The sequence below is a fragment of the Amblyomma mixtum genome, chromosome 2 (assembly GCF_055824585.1).
Source record: "Amblyomma mixtum isolate Tamu chromosome 2, ASM5582458v1, whole genome shotgun sequence".
Classification (NCBI taxonomy): Eukaryota; Metazoa; Arthropoda; class Arachnida; order Ixodida; family Ixodidae; genus Amblyomma; species Amblyomma mixtum.
The window spans coordinates 286,955,112-286,972,754 of record NC_143013.1 but is presented as its reverse complement, the minus strand read 5'-3'; the positions used below and the strand labels follow the sequence as shown (position 1 = coordinate 286,972,754).

The following is a 17,643-nucleotide window of genomic DNA, read 5'->3' as shown; positions in this document are numbered from 1 at the left end:
TCATGAAGTTAACCTGCAAGAATGCTCTAATAATCGGATGGGAACAATCACGAAAAAAGAAGAAACGGGCGACCAACTGTCTCACATACAGGTGCTCTAGGCCCAGTCCTCCTGCACAAACAGGCCTGAAAAGGTTATCACGCCGCATGGGCTCAAATTTGGAAGACCAAATAAACGTCGCAAATATACGATGGAAACGCTGTATGTGATGTCTGGCGCAGTGAAGGACCTGCAGTACGTAATAAATCCTTGTTGCCAGATAGGTGTTGCAAGCCTGGGCTCGACCAAAAATTGAAAGCCGATGAGGTACAAAAATTTGAGCATAACGCTCAGCAGCCGGAACTCGCTCTCTCCAGTAATGCGCGCTTGATTTGTAGGCATGAAGTGGAACTCAAAGATATTTAGGAGGCACACAGGACCATTCTATTCCAGCGTACAGGGGCGGAGTTGTACCCCATGAACGAAACCATAGGCCAGAATTTTTGAAGCGATTCACTTGAGCACCAGAAACGATGCCGAATCGATCTATTGTGGACAACACATCATCAATGGTGCGGCTTGTCAATGCAGAAAAATGCAAGATCGTCAGCATATGAATATGCTACGCTACTTACTGCCAACTCATATGTAGTTCTCCTTGTCTAGGGCGCTGGAGAGTGTTTGCAGAAATGCGTCGAATCAGACGGATGCCTCCCAAACGCCCTCCAGTGTCTCCAGCACTTAAGATTCAGAAACAATTGTGTACTTAATTAACACCTTAACCCCACATCAGTGCACAAGCAGCAACACCGCGCTAAGGGCTTTCGCCTTACAGCACAAGTGCCCCCCTGAATTTTTACAATGAGCGCGATGCGTTCAAGACGACGGCCCCCGCCTTGCACTGAAGACGAACGTTCCAGGCGTGCAGTTGAAGGAAGCGCTGTGAGGATATTTACCTCAATGCCGAAAAATGGCGTGACATTTAAGGATATGTGATGTGCAAAAACAAATGGATTACATTTTCTAGCCTTCAGGGTAACGGTCGTCGTGGGAGAGGGGTACATCATAGGCGATCTGTTGATGCTGTCGGCTGAGAGCATCTGAGCTCTGCGGTTTGCACAAGATGAATGAAGGCCATTATCGCTGAGCAGCCTAAATACTAAAGGGACGAGCAGGACGGGACGGTGGCTCTGAGAACAGAGTCTTCTGGAGACGCTGTTTAATTTGGCTTCAGGCCATTAATTATGATGTAAAAAAAATGCAGCCGATTAGCTCACTTCGCGAAATGCGATGTATGTGCACCAGCACGTCGCGTTTCATTTCGCTTTCGGTTCGAGGCCAGGGTTCCAAGGTCAGGCTTCAGGCAAAGATCTGCGAAATATGTGATTGGGGACCTCAGTGGTAGCGCATTAAAAAATTTCGGGGCCGCTTAACCCAACTTAAGAAGGCACTGCGACAGCGGTGTGTTTGGATCCATTGCGAGTGGATGGCGGTTGATGAAAATGACATGCAACGCAGAGTAGCGGTTAAACATGAGGGATAAATGCCTTCAATACAAAGACCTTTAGGTCAATAGATTTCATGGTAAAGGCCTTTAGGGGGATGGCTTCCATGGCAAATGTCTTCTGTGTAAAGACCTTTAGGTAGAAGGCCTTTGTGCCGAAGTCCTTTATGGTGAACGCCTTTAGGTCAAAGGCCTGTATGGCTAAGGCCTTTAGTGTAAAGGCCTTTATATCAAAGGATGCTTTCGCCTTCACAGCACATACGGACCTTAAGTGTCCGCCGTAACTAGGGCTAACGCAAGTTATTTGGCTCATAACCATGCTGTGCTCTATTTTTTTTGCAATCCGCCTGCTTCTAAATGGTTAAGCACAGTCGGCATTCAAATCCGTGGCCTTGTGCATAGCAGCCAAAGCGATATAGGGAGCTTGCACGAACGCCGGCGGCGCTATGCATTCTGGGTAATCCGCCATTTTGCCGTCCTAGAAAGCAGTCGACGACGCACAGGCAGGATGCAGTGAACTGACCGAGAGCCGCGTCGTCTTCGACAGTCAACCAAACAAACACAGGGTTGCTCGTGTGCCAACCCGACGTGCATGGAAGATGTCAGCAGTTTCTGTTCCCGATTGTTGTGTGCAGCTGTGCACAAAAGGTCGGGCGCGCTACGAGGAAACGGCAAAGCAGTGCAGCGTGGACCCATTCACAATACGTGCTGACGACTGCACTATGGATCACTGTGGATATGGACACGTGGCCGCCCGTCGACGTCGTCCGCAGTCATGAATTTCTAGTTCGGAGAACTAGTTTTGTTACTCAACAGCAACTTAAGGAAGAGGAAGATTTGGAAGGTCATGGCATTCTCACCAGCGGATGCGTGTGCAAGCCATGCATGAAAACGATCACAGCTGAGATCGTGATCCTCAAAACACAGGCAAGGATACTATTGACTGAGATACAAATTCCTTATGTTGCCTTTGTGATTTAAGCCCAGGTGAACCACTCGCAAAGTCGAACAAGCAGCTCGTGTGCGTATAGGCTCTCGCGAAAGCGACGGCGACATTTCCTCTACACACTGTATCTGCATGGACGGCAACGGCGAAGCTTGCTTGCATGTTGCTACCTTGCTGTTTTATGTAGAGTACGGCTTGCACGCACCTCAAAACCATCGTTTATAGACAGCACTAACACTGGCTGCTGGCCAGCGATGGGATCGTGCTTTGCAACAATGATAGCGCGTCTGATTTGGGGATTTTCGGGGTTGTAATCGTCGAAAAGTTTCGACGGTTGATCTAGGAAATTTCTGCGCGTAACCAAAGATGTTCAGTGTGGGCAGCAATTCTCAATTTTTAAGTATACATTCGAGGTGCAAGGGGCTCAAAAAGTACGTATACGCATCGCCAGGTAACTGCCTTGTGAAGCGTAGAACGTAGGGGCTGCAGTAAACAAATCGACTATCAAACTCTTCATATGTCGCAAATCGTTTACGCACATGACACGAAGTGGCATGAACAGACTTTGTACTTGTCCAGGCTTGCGTCGATCTCGCGTCTGTTAATCCGTGAGAGCCATTCGCGTAGGCGTCGCCTTGAGAGCTGGTTTGTTTTTTCTCACTAGTGCTGGCGTATCTTCGGTATCCTGAAGAGCCCGCAGTCTGTCCATACTCTCTTTAGTTTCTGCGCTTTGCTTTTGGTTCGGCTGTTAAAGCTCATGACACAACAGCACCGCCCTCACGCCAGCACCGTTTGCACGCACTACACGGCCGTATAAACTTGGCTGTGTTGCACGTGTGGTGGCTGCGTCTACTTCTGCCTATGGCGCCAAGTTGGCGGACTACCCAGAATGCATAGCGTCGCCAGCGTTCGGGCAAACTCTCTATAGCCTTTAAATGATTCGGCGTGTATTCATTCTTCCTTCAAGATGAAGACCTTAAAGATCTTAAAAATAAAGGCTTCCACTCCGCCGAAAAGCAGTTTTTTGTGCTGAGTTTTATGGAACGTAGGTGACTGAGCCTATCATGCGCCAATCATGAGGTCAAAGAACCGTTGTCTATCTGCCTCAAGCCTGCTTCTAGCGGGTGGCAACTTCCCACCGTTGTCGCTTTGTCTGTTGGTCTCTGTGAGCTCTCCGCGACCTGGAAGAGCGGGGTGCCAACCTCCTGGGTGGCAGGTGGGCCACCTACACGACGTGACCTTGTGACGTCATCGCAACCTGCCAACCGGATTGTGAGCGAAATGCCCACCGGGGCAGGTGGCAGTTCAGTTAGGGATTATTTGCTAGAGGTTCTTCAGTAAGAGCAATCTGGGTCTCCCAAACCCTACCGATGGCAGCACCTGGCATGGCAGGGTGGTGGCGCGTCGCTTAACCGCTTCCACCCCTAACCCATTACCCTACTGAGAGGACTGGGAGGCGGCCCTGCTCGGCTGCCTGGACCTAACAGCCCAACAAGCCCTGGTTCAGCGAGCTCGTGTGGCGGTTCAGACCAATGGGGTCCCTGAATAAGGGACTGCACCTTGTATTGTAAGGGAAGCGGCCCACAAGAGGCTGCTTCCCTGTCAACCTCTCTGCAAATATTAAATACTTATCATCATCATCATAACCACTGCGCTACTGCGCCAGGAGTGGTATGAGGACTACCATGGATCTATGAATGTAGAGAATGACCAATTCTACTTCATTACAAGTCTAAAATGATGCAATATCACGAAAGCACTATGTCTACCAAGGTAAGCCAGTTCAAATCAAGTAAGACTATAGAAACTCAAGATAAACCATGCAAAACCAGGGCCAACCATGCTAGCGCACGATAATTCATGATTAGCCCCAAGCTAAACCTCCCGTCATTTTTCTCCGAGATTGAAAGCCTTAGTGCTAGCGGGATAAAATTGTAGGCTTTCACACTTAAGAGGCATAGGAGAACGACAGCGTTCATAGCGGGGAGCAGGACAGAGTTGAAATATTCTTGAAGCGCTTTTCATACAGCCACAGCAACGACGTTAGAGGTCCTATGTAAAGGAGTCGTATATATGTACGCAGTTAAACGACTTCACTGAAGTTTGTTTCTTCTATCAGAGTTTCAAACTTGTGTGAGCTCCAGCAGAGCAAAATGCGAGGAAGAATATTCTTTATTTTCCAGGCTTCAATCAAGCTGAGCGTGCAGAACGACTGGAGGAGAGGAAGACCCGGCTGATAAAGCGATAATTCTACGCATAATCTTAAATTGCTCATTGTTTCAGACATGTCACAATGCCAAGACCGAGGTTGCAATACAGCTATCTGAATTAGGGTTCTCATTGTCTACAGAAATTTTCAGCGCACAAACAGGACAAGGTTCAGAGCTCCAGTCTGTGACGACAAAGGTGTCTATGTGATTAAATGCTACGGTATTTATTATTTTTGTTTGATCACATAGCTGAAGCTATTGTTGGACAGATAACATTTTACATTCCTACATCCTGAAACTCTTTTTTTTCCTTATTTGCTGTTGCGGTGGCTCTGTAGATGAAACGTTCGGCTGGTGAGCCCATGGCCGCGGGATCGAATCACAGCCGCATTTCACACATTTCCATGAAGCGACATGTAAAGGTGATCTAAACTAACGCAGTTGCCTTCACTACGGGGTCCCTAGTACACCACGCAGCATTGGGACGTCAAACCTTCCTTACTAACCTTTTCTTCCAAATAATCCACCCATTTATTCATATGTCTCTTATAGTTCTTACAGCCGACATAAACAAAATCACTCTTATTTCCTCTCACTCATTTTGTTGTAATTTGTACACGAAACAAAACTACCTTGCGTTGGACTGGGCAACAATTTATGGAGCTGAGCACCCGGTGCTTTTGTACGATAGCGACAACTATTGAATGCAGAGCGGGAAATACTCATTGCAAGGCGCCTGCTTTCGAGGAAGATAACAGGTGGATTTGGATACGTGTAGAGCCTTGCTTGAATGATACCAAGTTGTTACCAAGAGCCCAGTTAACACCCACTGTTTCGCTTTCACCATGATTCAAAAGCATTGACTAGTGGGCGAGTTGTTCACCAAGCTTCTCGATAAAAAAGAAATGAAATGTACAGCTACTTCAACCTAGTTCAACCTGCTACTTCAACCTGGTATCTAAAAGAGGGCTGAGGAGGCCCCTACAAAGTTAAGCTGAGCTCATCACAAGACCTCCCCCCCCCCCCCCCCCCACCCCCCTACCCCTTCCCGAGAAAGAAAAAGTCCTGGCTGCGTACTCGGCCTGATAGCGCCCTGATTAGGACGACAAGGAAGTTCTCTGCACAAGAGGTCCTTTGCGGAAAAATGAAATCTGGCTTTCGAGGACATGGTGAAATGGTACAGTAATTGTCTCACATCTCTCATTTACGGAGCCCAATGAAGTGATAAGCTTTCACGAACTAACGAAACTTTGCTCCTACCATCATTTACGGCCCGAAAAAGGTGTGCAGTGCAGACAGAGATAAATATAGTGATTGGAAACTGTCCTCAGCTTTGTCCGATGTCAACCCTAATGTTGACGTAGGGAGCAGGAGGAGGAGGAGGAACAACTTTATTTATAAAAACGAACAAAAGGCTCTCAACGGTGGGAAAGGGAAGATGGGTGAAGCATAGGGATTCGAACGTGAGCACTTGCTTCTACTACTGCACTATATAAGACCATGCCTACAGCCGCATCACAAGACACGGCGCTGTCCGGAGCTTCCCTGTGAGCTTACATTAGTGTAGGGGACCGCTGCTCCCGTTCCATGGCCGCTATGTTCCGCTGCGTGCTTCTCGTCCTATTTGTAGGCGTGGCGTCCGCTCAGCGAGGAGATCTCAACTTCTGGGACTGCGGTAAGCCTTTAGTTGCTTTATTTCTTGGCTATGACCAAAGCCTGAGTGTTGCAAAAGCATGTCACTGCATGTTCACGGGATTCCAGGTGTTTGGAAGTAGTTGCGTAGGTAGAAAAGCGACTTGTGGATCTACCACCTTGAGACCATCGCAATGTTCTCAGGCAACGAGAAGTCAGACACATTTCATTTATTGACCATCGATTTCACGCCATTAGTTTACTAGCCTTTTAACTTGAACTTTCAAAGGTTAAAATATACAAAACTACTCTCTTCTCACTGATTACTGCGTCTTGTCAGTGCTTGTGTGGTGACCAGTGAGAGGATATGCAATAAGACGTTGATAACAGTAGAGGTTGCAACATAGACAAGCTCACCCCTGTATCTGACATGGATATACATTAGGAAATTAACTTTATCCAACAAAACATGTCGAGGCCATGTCTACTCTGTATAAGTAAAAGTACAATCATTTTTGGCAGATATATCATCGTCAACCAGCTTACATCCACTGCCAGGCAAAATCCTCACCCACTGAACTTCAACTAATCGCATCTTGCGAGAACTCTGCTGCTTCTTTATGCCACATAATTTCATAATATTTCCCCATCTGGAATTAATCCGTCCACATCTACGTATCCACTTCCCTGGTACTATCAACTGGGCTGCCCCGAGAAAACCGACGTTAGTTGTTCTGCTTACCACCTATTCTGCCCAAAACACATTACCTATATTGCAAGTCCAGTGTTAAGCCTAGTCACACTTAATATTGCATATTTTACATCCATGGTGGCTTTTGATACATACCAAATGTTAAATACGATGCAAGCAAAAAATTACGTCCAAAGTTTTTATTTACGAACCACGTAGTCACAACCCCCTCCCACCCCCTCCCCTGACTCCTTCACAATCAACCGCACTCTGGATATTATTTAATGTCATTCATACCATGCAGCGCTTTCATTGAACAAACCTGGGAGAGGTCGTTTCTTAAATGATTTTGCCTCGTCGAATAACATCCCTTTCATGAACCGCTTGACGCACGTGACGTTCTTGGTAATGAGTGTATTTTTCTAGCTCAGAGAAAACTTAAACTTCATCTGGTGCTTAATTTCCACGTTATGTTTAAAGGAAATTTAGGGTGAAGATTTTTTGTTGTCGCTTTTTGTAAAAATCTGGAAATTTAGAACCCGGGATAAGTGAAGTAGAAAAGGTTTTATTAGTATGATAAAAACCATGCAAGTGCCGCAGTCAATATAATAAAATGGTTTCCAGTCGTGAAGTAGGCGCTTTCATTCGAAATATAATGTTTGGTGTAAGTAACAAAAAGCGAGTGGCATAAATAACGTGCATTCGTAAACCCACGAGATACACGCCAGTGGTGCCGCTCTTCCTCAACTTTCTCCCTTTCTCAGCAGCAGACTATGCTGATCTAGCATTTTTACTGCGTTTTTTCCCACTATCCAGAGCATTTGAAAACACTTCTGTCCCATTTCACTTGCAGGAAGCACTGCTGAAGTTGTTTCGGTCCAGATTGAGCCATGCGACTCCGATCCCTGCGTCCTCAAGCGGGGCGAGAAAAGCAAGGTCCACTTTTCAATTATATCCGGTAAGTTTTCCCCATAAGCGAGAATAACTGAACCTTCAGAAATCGGCAACAAAGAAAACATTTTTGTTATTGACCATGAACGCCAATAAACATACCAAACGTTTTGGGCAAAACCATTTTTGAACGGTAACTAGTTTATGAACGCAATATTTTCATATATTGTAAGATTTCGCTATAGCAATCAATATACCCGCAGATCTTCCTTTGGAGGGCGTGCATTTTTTTGCTAGTAACGTTTTTGCTATCGTCAAAAGCATTCCCCATTGGTTTTCTATGGTAGTCTTAGCTGCTCGATGCGAGCGATTGAAAAACTAAAAAAAAAAAAGATTTTGCTACGCAGGGTTAACAATGGACCATTACCTCTCATATTTTCATAGCAGTAACTTACAGTTTTTCAATATTTAAAATTTCGGTTCTTTGGAGCTGGTTATAGTTTCTTTGCTACTTCCTGAGGCATGCTGTGCTATTTACTACACAAATTTTAAGGTGACGAGATATGAGGACCTGGTTTCTTCCTGACGAAGCGCACTCGTTGAGCCGCGCCTTGTGCGTGGAAAAGCTGGCAATAGCATAAATATATAAAATGAGCGGGTATAATACCGAAAACATGAACCGACGTGCACACATGGCGACCTATACATGTATACATTGTCACAGAAAAATACAGCCGCTGGCTGTGTATCCGTGCATGACATTGAGCATTAGCATCTTCTTCAGTGCAGGGTAGCCAACCAGAACAGCCTTCTGGTTAATGTCCCTTCCTTCCCTCTTCCTCTTTATTTCTCTCTCTCTCTCTCTTGGCCGTGGACACACTAATCACAATGATCGTTTGAACCGCCAAGGCACACTACACAAATTTTCACCTATGAAGTTTGAAGTTTATTAAATTCTGACAATACAAGATTGTCATGGCGCCGGAGCGAAAGGCGAGACTATGCCCGCCTGACTAGGCCCCTGGCGCCACGAGCACAGCAGACAACAGCGCACAGAAAAAATGTATACATAGATACACATAATACACACATATACATACTTATATATACGATAAACACAATTATACATACAATAAATCAAGGCAAACGGAATCGAAGAACTGATTCTAGCAAACTTCAAAAGCTTTTCCGCATTACTATGTTCATATTCGCACTACTTCCGGCCTTTCCGGCGCAGAACAGAGCCGCGTGAAAAGTCTGCTGGGTTTCTCGTTGCTGGTAGGACTCGTTTTCAGCTGAACGAAATATGAGCCACATAATGCCGCACTCCTGAGCTGCAGACCTCCCAAGACTGCGTGAAAAGAACAAAAAAAATAACAATAAGGCAAAGTAACAACTCAGTGATAACAGGATCCTAGCTCTAGCCTCATGATCTTCACGTTATGCACATTTCGTTTGGCTGAAGCAGCTTTTCATTAAACCTTGACCAATCACTTTAGGAAATTAAAAAAGCGCGTTACATGTACTTGCTAAATGCGGTTGGTTAATTCATAGCAAAATAAATTACGATCCCTTTTTGTTTATGAGAATATAACTCAACAACACTGCATCACTAGGTGCTCCTGTAGGTGAAGTGTTTTTGTATTGGTTGAACCTGAACTTTGTAATGTGAGTCTCCCTTCCTTCAACCCTCCTTGCTGCTATTGCAGACCAGGACACCACAACCGCTTGGCTGTACGGCAAGATGAAACTGTGGATCATACCAATTAAGATCCCGGGCGTCCAACGGGACCTGTGCAAGAGCGTTCTGCAGTGCCCCATCGCTAAGGGCGAGAAGTACGGCGGCTCCATCAGTGTGACGGTCCCCTCCTCTGCACCCCGGGTAAGTTGGTACACGCATTGAACACGGCCCTTTCTCTCAAAGAGGTGATCGGGGGCCGTATTCTGTAAAGATCAATTTCCTTCCCACTCCATTTGGTCCTCAGCCATTGGTCGTTGTTCCCATTGGCGTTGGCCGGTAGAGCTGACGTCACGCCGGTAGTGACACCAACATGCCCGCGATTCCAGTTACTCGCATGAAAGCTACTCGAGCCCATGTCGCACTGGCCGGTATCCACACGTCAGGGAGCACAACGGCGTATTTGATAAGCCTGACGTACTTTATCGCTGCTAGTCCAGTCTCTGCAAAGAAACTGGCTGCGGTCTATGCGTCGAATTGACGCTGCGTGGTCTGTGTTCACGAGTGTGTTCAGAGGCGGGGCCGCGAATAGACTAGCTCTGCCTGTTATTAACCGCTTGTTTTCATACCTGCTGCTTTTTTCGTTACAATGAAATCATGGCCAAATGAAATGGATTGTTATAGAGTACGGTCCAAATCAAAGGTCCTTTTACGCTTCGTTTTCCATTCAGCCTATAGGAAGCATATGTGGAAAGAGGCAAGCATGGAACCATAGATGCATAGAAAAGTGTCAAAATGCATCTACGTTCCTTTGCTTCTACCGTACACTGCTGAGGTAAAAAAAAAAAAAAGCAATCGTTAATCCTTGAAAAATCAGTAGAAGGCGAAGGAGAAGGCGAAGATGAACTCCAAGTTAGCTTCGGCAGCGATACATTCCAGTAAAACGAAAGATAAAAGGGGTGACAAACATTTAAGATTACCATAAAACCGATTGTACGAAGCCATTCAAGTAAAAAAATGTCGATAATTAGCCGAAAGCCACGCGCTGGCTAATCACTGTGCCGGAGAAAGAATAGCGAATAACAGCCAAGCCGTTCATGGATCAAGAATTGTTGTCACCTTCGAACATCGTTACGAGTAGTGCCCACTCATTAAAGCTGTCGAAACGGTTCCTTCAGTTATCACCCTAATGCAACATTGCAATGCTACAAACAGGCTACGCAATTCCGTAGTGTACTTCAAATTATTTATTTCGTCAGAAAATGCAAATGGAGAAGATCCGTGTTAGGTGGCTATCAGCCCAAGGCTGACAGCGATCTGTGTAGCCCATTCAATGGCCCGGGTTTGAATGCGTGCATCACTTCGTGCTTAATTTGGAGTTTGAAATGACCAACGCAATGCCGATGATGACATTGACTTTCTCCGACCACAGCTATATTTTTGCCTCTTGTTCCTGCAGATGACAACCACCGTTACGTTCCAGATATATGGTGATGAAGGCTCGAGCGTCTGCGTCCGGTCTTATCTCACCATTGAATAAAAGTGCATAGATGGTGTTTCCGAGCGGCACTTTCTGTAACACCAGGAGAAAAAAAAACACGCAAAAGCGAGGTCGCTTAAATATGCGCGCTCTTCCATTTGTATTGTTTTTTAAATATGCTGCGTCACTAAAGACACCGACACCAGCTGCTCTCACGAAATAAACATTTTGTTGAACAATGAACGCTATTTATGTGTAGATTCTTGTTTTGAATACACAAAGCATGCACGCGCCTAAAAAAAATAGGAAAGCGGGAATTTCTGGACAGTATGAAGTCAAAGTGAACTCATGGAATAAAATTTTTCGTTCATCGTTTCCACGTCGATTTTCGCACGTAGCTCGATTTGTTCAAATGACAGCGCCCTTCTCACGGAACCCCACCAAAACAGCTTACCTGGGGACAATGGACAGACTTGTGCCAAAGAGCCTGACTGTCAATTTACATGACATGCAATGCCAATCGCTTTAGATACTCTGCGACGATGACGACGATGATGTAGTGTAAGGTGCCGGGAAGAAAGAAGTGCCGCAGTGCTGCTGGACTCTGCTTCTCCTGGTGGTTCCGGATTGGTCTTCATTGGTGAGGCCGTTCTACGTTGGGGGGTTTTTGGCCAAGGCTTAGGTTAAGGTTAGGTTAATGTGAGCCTGAAGGGGCGTTTCGCTGTGAGACGTCTTTGACCTCCCCAGGTGGAGGGTCGGCAGCTTGGTTTGCCAGCTTGCCAGCCCAAAGCCTGCCGCTTGAGTACTTCCAGAAAAATAACATTGAGGCAATTCCGGTGGCTCTCGTCCCAATCGGTGAGGGGGCGATCAAAATGAAAACACCCAAAGTTATTCAACAGGAACTACGAGCATTGACAGCCAACTATCTTCAGATCTCTGAAGTGCGCCCATTTGGCCGTAGAGGCATTGTCTGCAGATCCTCCGATGTCGCTTGTGTTGCTGACTTGCTGCAGTGCAAAATTTTCAGTTCACTACCGGTAAAAGCATTCATTCCAGAGCAACTTGCATGCGTCAAGGGCACTGTACCGGGTGTGGACCCAGCATCTTCCCCGCAAGAAATTCTAGAAGAATTTCAGGATGCAGGTGTTGGAGTCCTTTCGGTATATCGGTGCAGTAGAGAAGTAAACGGCTCGCGTGTTGCTACTGAATCGGTAATAACAACTTTTGCTGGCTCTTCCTGCCCTACTGAACTAAAAATCTGGCCTATTGTATACCGTGTAGACACTCTGCAACCGCACCCATTTCAATGCACCAACTGTTGGCGGTTCGGGCATAGCGGCAAAGCATGCAAGTCAGAGACCCGCTGTCGTTTGTGTGGCGAAGGTCATGCTGCGGATAACTGCACCTCAGAGCAGCCTCATTGTTGCCTCTGCAGCAATAACCACCCAGCAGATGATGCCGACTGCGCAAAACGAAGTGAGGAGCGCAGCTTGTTAGACATTATCAATGAGAAGCGGTGCTCAAGAGCCGATGCTTACGCTCTTCTTAACAGGAAGAAGGATTCATACGCTAGTCGTGTGCGCGCTTCTGTTGGGGATATTGAGTCCAACTTGACTGCCTCCATTGTCTCCACTGTAGAAAAAGCCCTTAACAATGTTGTTGAGCGTATGCTAAGCACATTTTCTGAGGCGTTGGCTCAGTTTATTGCAGTTCAATCTGTGTCACCATCTCCATCGGTTCTGGCAGCGAAGCCTGCGTCTGTTTCAGCTTGTGCCGCTACTGCTAGCAGCTCAGCATCACCTCCTGATGCTTCCCAGGTCCCACCTAACATCTCTCATCCTAGCAATGCATGTTGTACCGATATCTGCACAACAGATGTTGTGATGTCGTCTCCTACGCAGAAGCGTCGTGCTTCCTCGTCTCCATCTAAATCTAGTTCTCATCAGATGAAAGCTAGAAAAGGACCGCCAAAACTTCTTCCCAATGTTGATATCCTCAAAGAGGCGGTGTCTGCCTCTTCAATTGGTCAGTAATCATTGCAGGTATCAATATGTTACAATGGAATTGCCGCTCCGTATTCTCTTCTTTTCCAGATCTAGAACTCCTTATTCGGAAACACAACCCTGATATCGTGCTTTTACAAGAAACGTGGTTATCACCTTATAAATCATTTTCAATGAAAAACTTTCGAATCTTTAGATTAGATCGAAATGCTGGTAGGGGAGGCGGATTGGTAATCATGCTTTCTAAACACATATGTCATCAGGCATCTATCTCTAAGAAAATTCTTCTCCCTGACTGTGAGCTTTTAGCGCTCAAAATTTCATTTCCGCAGTGTGCTGATATTACAATTGCTAATACCTACCTTCCTTTAGGTGTGCAGAGGACAGACTGCTTAGACAGCTTGGTGGCTGGCGCAAGCAGTGTAGTTATTGCGGGAGATTTTAATTCCCACCACAGTGAATGGGGAAGTCGCACTGATTCCTGCGGCCAGCTTCTCTGGTCGTGGCTGTCTGCAAATGCTGTACGCTGCTGTAATTCAAGAGATATAACATTTAAGCGAGGTGGTGCTCGCTCAGCCATTGACTTAACATTATCAGTAGGTAGGCTTGAGGTGACTCATTGGTTGACAGAAGATTCGGGTACATCTAGTGACCATTTTCCTATAACTTTCGCTATCCGGTTATCTCCGCACAAAAATAGTTCTGTAAACCATAAATTTGTCAACCACAATATTTATAAAAGTTTGATGTCCCCCTCACTTGCCTCTATAATCAGTACTAGCCGAGATGACAGAGCTCAGCAGGCGGTTTCATTTTTGCAAAGTGCAGTAGACCATGCAATATTCACTGTGCCCGCAGCAGTCTCTAATAAACAGCCGTCTCCCTGGTGGACACAAGAATGTGAGAAGGCCTATCGTTGCAGAAAAGCGGCCTGGAAGAGGCTATCCTGCAACCAGAGTCCAGCAAATTGGTTAAATTACAAATTTTTCTCTGCATCTTTCAAAAGAACCATTGCAAAAGCCAAGGAGGACTATAACCAAAATTTGAACACTTGTCTTTCAAATCCTCGTAATCGGAAGGCCCTGTAAAGATTTATGGAACGTAACAAGAGTTCTCCAGTCCCTCACCTTACTTATTCAACAGTATTATCACCCCAACAGGCTCAGGAAACCCTGGATAGTATTGCTCAGGGACTAGCCGTACGTTTCCAGACTCAAAGAAACGTCCCTCTGCGCGCAATCACACCCTCTTCGGATTATACCGACGTTGATGCGTCAGAGCTCCTCTCAGTCCTGGCAATGATGCATCCTGCAGCTACCGGACAAGATGGTGTCACTGTTGGTATGATTAAAATTTTAGCCCAGGATTTCACAAGCAACCTCTTAGATATTGTCAATACTTCATTGAACAATGCATGGATTCCAAGCGTTTGGAAGATAGCAAAAATTATTTTATTGAGGAAAGATGCAGGTAAAGGGTACGTTTTAGATAATATTCGGCCAATTGCGCTAACTTCAAATTTAGTCAAATTAATTGAAAGGGTAGTGCACAGCCGTCTCACAAAACATGTTCAGGATGTTAATGGCCTTAGCCCAGCAAAGATTGGCTTTCGTCGCGGATGCTCTATATGATCCGCGCATGTGGATCTAGAGAGTAGAATCCGGCTCTCGATACGCAGAAGAGAAGTTTCAGCTTTGGTGACTCTTGATGTAGCAAAGGCCTATGATAGTGTAGAACATATTATTTTACTTGACAGACTTGCGCAGTTACATCCTCCAACCTACATTTATGCATGAATATCTGAATTTCTAAAGGACAGATACTTTTACTGCGCAGAGGGTACCCTATGTTCTAATACTTACCATCAATCAAGAGGAGTGCCGCAAGATTCGGTACTATCACCGCTGCTTTTGAATATTTTGGTCAGTGACACCCCCATCCGTCCTGATATAACAGTTTTTGTGTATGCAGATGACATAGCTTTTTTCGCCTCGGCCACGGATATCCATTCGCTTTACCAGATTCTGCAGGGATATTTGGATGCTCTTGGAGTTTGGTTGCACCGTAATAATTTATCCCTGAATGTTAACAAATGTGGCACACTGGTATTTCCTCCAGATACGCCTTTGTATATTTCATTAGCCCATCACTCTAATCTGATTCCACAAGTGGAATCTGTTACATATCTAGGTGTTACTTACCATCCAACCTTAGATTGGAGCCTTCATATCAAGAACAACGTGCGTAAAGGAGAACGCGCTCTAGGCCGGCTGACACGAATCGCCAATAAAAAGGTTTGGGATGCGCCGCGACATATTATTGTTACTTTACAAAGCTTATGTAAGACCTATACTTGCATTTGGTTGCATTTTGTTCTCTGGTAGCGCAAACTACAAGGTTCAACCCTTAATCTTACTGGAAAGGCGTGCTCTACGTCTCTGCCTTGGTCTCCCAAAATCAGTTTCAAACGCCCTGCTTTATCTCGAAGCCAGTATGCCCGATTTAATTTCCCACTTTCAAATACTCACGGTGCGAACTTTCCTCAGGTCGTTGGACCCGATGACTAATGTCAGTACTCCTATTTTTGTGTCTCAGCAGGCCTTATTTTTTTACCATCATTGGCCACGATTTCAAATGCCACAAATTACCTTAACGCAGAAACTTTTAACCTCGATTGGTGTTCATCTCAGTTCTTTGCAGTGGGTTGACGACACGCCGGCAGCAGTGGAATTCCATTTTGACCACATCTTCCCATCTCATGCGAAACACATGCCCACAAACATTTTAAACGGCATTCTTTCTGGTCATATAGCGGAATTCCCCCATCATGTGGTGCTTTCTACTGATGCCTCCGTCAGCTGCCAAAAAGCTGCAGTTGGCATCTTTTCGCAGGATTTGGCATGGAGCTATTCTGTCCGCATCCCAGATTATATCCCCATATTCTTTTCGGAATTTTTGGCTCTTGGAATGGCCCTGCACAAAATTCCGTGTCATGTATCTCACGTTATCATCCTGGCTGATTGTTTGTCAGTTTTAGTCTCCCTTGAAACTTCCCAAAAAGATTTTTTGTGCCGCTTCCTGCGATTTTTTGTCCCGTCCACTTTAAAGGAGGTTCGTTTTGTCTGGGTTCCTGGTCATGCAGGCATTCATTCCAACGAGGTGGCTGATTATTTGGCAAGGTCAGTTCTTGACGGGCCAGTAACGCATCCCGTCCCGAATTTCAGTCTGCTGGCGATCTCCAGGTTTCAGCGGTTCCAACACATATCAGCCAGGTTACGCGATCCCCTACTAAATACTGCTGATTATCAGCACTTAGCGTATAAATGGAACGTCCGTTCGTGTAAAACCAGGCAGTGTGAGGTATCAATGACGCAACTGCGCGGTGCAGGATTCCCAGTTTAAATTTATACCTATGCAGATGTGGGTGGTCTCCGACAAACCTATGTGACTCATGCGGGGTCGTTGAATCTGTGGACCATTTCCTGCTCTACTGTCCACAGTTCGCACTTCAGAGAAAGATTTACCTGGAGGTCCCTCTCTCCAGGTTAGGGCTCCCGTTATCTCTGCCAGTGTTGTTATCGTTCGGAGCGAGCGCCAAAGGATTTGCATTGAGTTCAATTTGTGGGAATCTCCATGATTACATAATAATTGCAACTGGTAGATTGATTTGCTAACTCCTTTAAAAGTCTCGGAGTTTTTTTTTTAATTATTATTATTCTCGCCAAAATGTTCTTTGTTATTTCACTTCAAATATTCTTCTGTCGTTTTTCATGAATACATTTTTCAAAATTCACGTTTAATCCTATGAAAATTTTCTTATGTATACCACTACACCTTGGCCCATCCCCCCACGTGGGTATGTGCCATTATAATGAGGTGAAGAAGAAGAAGAAGAAGAAGAGGGAAGCTTTGGGCAAAGAGTGCCATGACACACGGCACTTTCGTTCCGTAAAGTGCAGTCAAGCACCCATTTGAAAGTATTTCACCCCAACGAAGCCGAGCACCAGCCCAGGGAAAGCTTGTGCCAATTCTGTAACCGGAGGATACCTGACAGCAGCACTTAGATTGTCGAACTGCGAAGGTTGCACTTTAGCTGCATGACACAGTGGTGTAGTTGCTATGGCATCCTGCTTCTGGGCCAAATTTCGGGGATCGAATCCCAGATGCAGCGGTCGCATATGTACAAAGGTTAAAATCAAAGCCGCCAGTGTGCAGTGCATTGTCAGTGCGTCTGAAAGAACCCCAGGTGGCCGAGGGTAACCCTCAGCCCTTCACTGCGTCGTCTGTTATAGCCCATATGCACTTTGGAGACGTCCCCGCACCACATCACACAACACCACACCACAGCGCACCACACCACACACCACAGATCCCACCACACTCCACACTACTTTGCACCACTCGTCACACCAAGCCACGCCACTCCACGCCGCCCTAGTACGGCCCAGCGAGAGTATGGCCCGGGTGCCTGCCGGGCGTTTGCGTGTGCGGAATGCCCTTTCATTTAGTAGGATGAAAACGTCTTGTGCGGACAGGTTGGGTAGAAATCCAAACCGGCAGAGTTTACTGATGCAGTTCGTGAGCGAGATGGGCCGGAGTTGTTCAAGAGCGCGGGCCTTGGCCGGTTTG

At 46.0% G+C, this 17,643-nt stretch overlaps 1 protein-coding gene across 1 annotated transcript; it reads left to right on the top strand.

Moving 5' to 3' along the window:
• Nucleotides 1-6,235: 6,235 nt before the first annotated feature.
• LOC149364369 (mite group 2 allergen-like Ixo r 2) lies at nt 6,236-11,071 on the top strand. Its single transcript, XM_089568673.1, has 4 exons — nt 6,236-6,314; nt 7,816-7,920; nt 9,563-9,735; nt 10,991-11,071. Exons 1-4 carry the CDS (start codon nt 6,236-6,238, stop codon nt 11,069-11,071), a joined length of 438 nt encoding a protein of 145 aa, XP_089424799.1.
• The last annotated feature ends 6,572 nt before the right edge of the window (nt 11,072-17,643 follow it).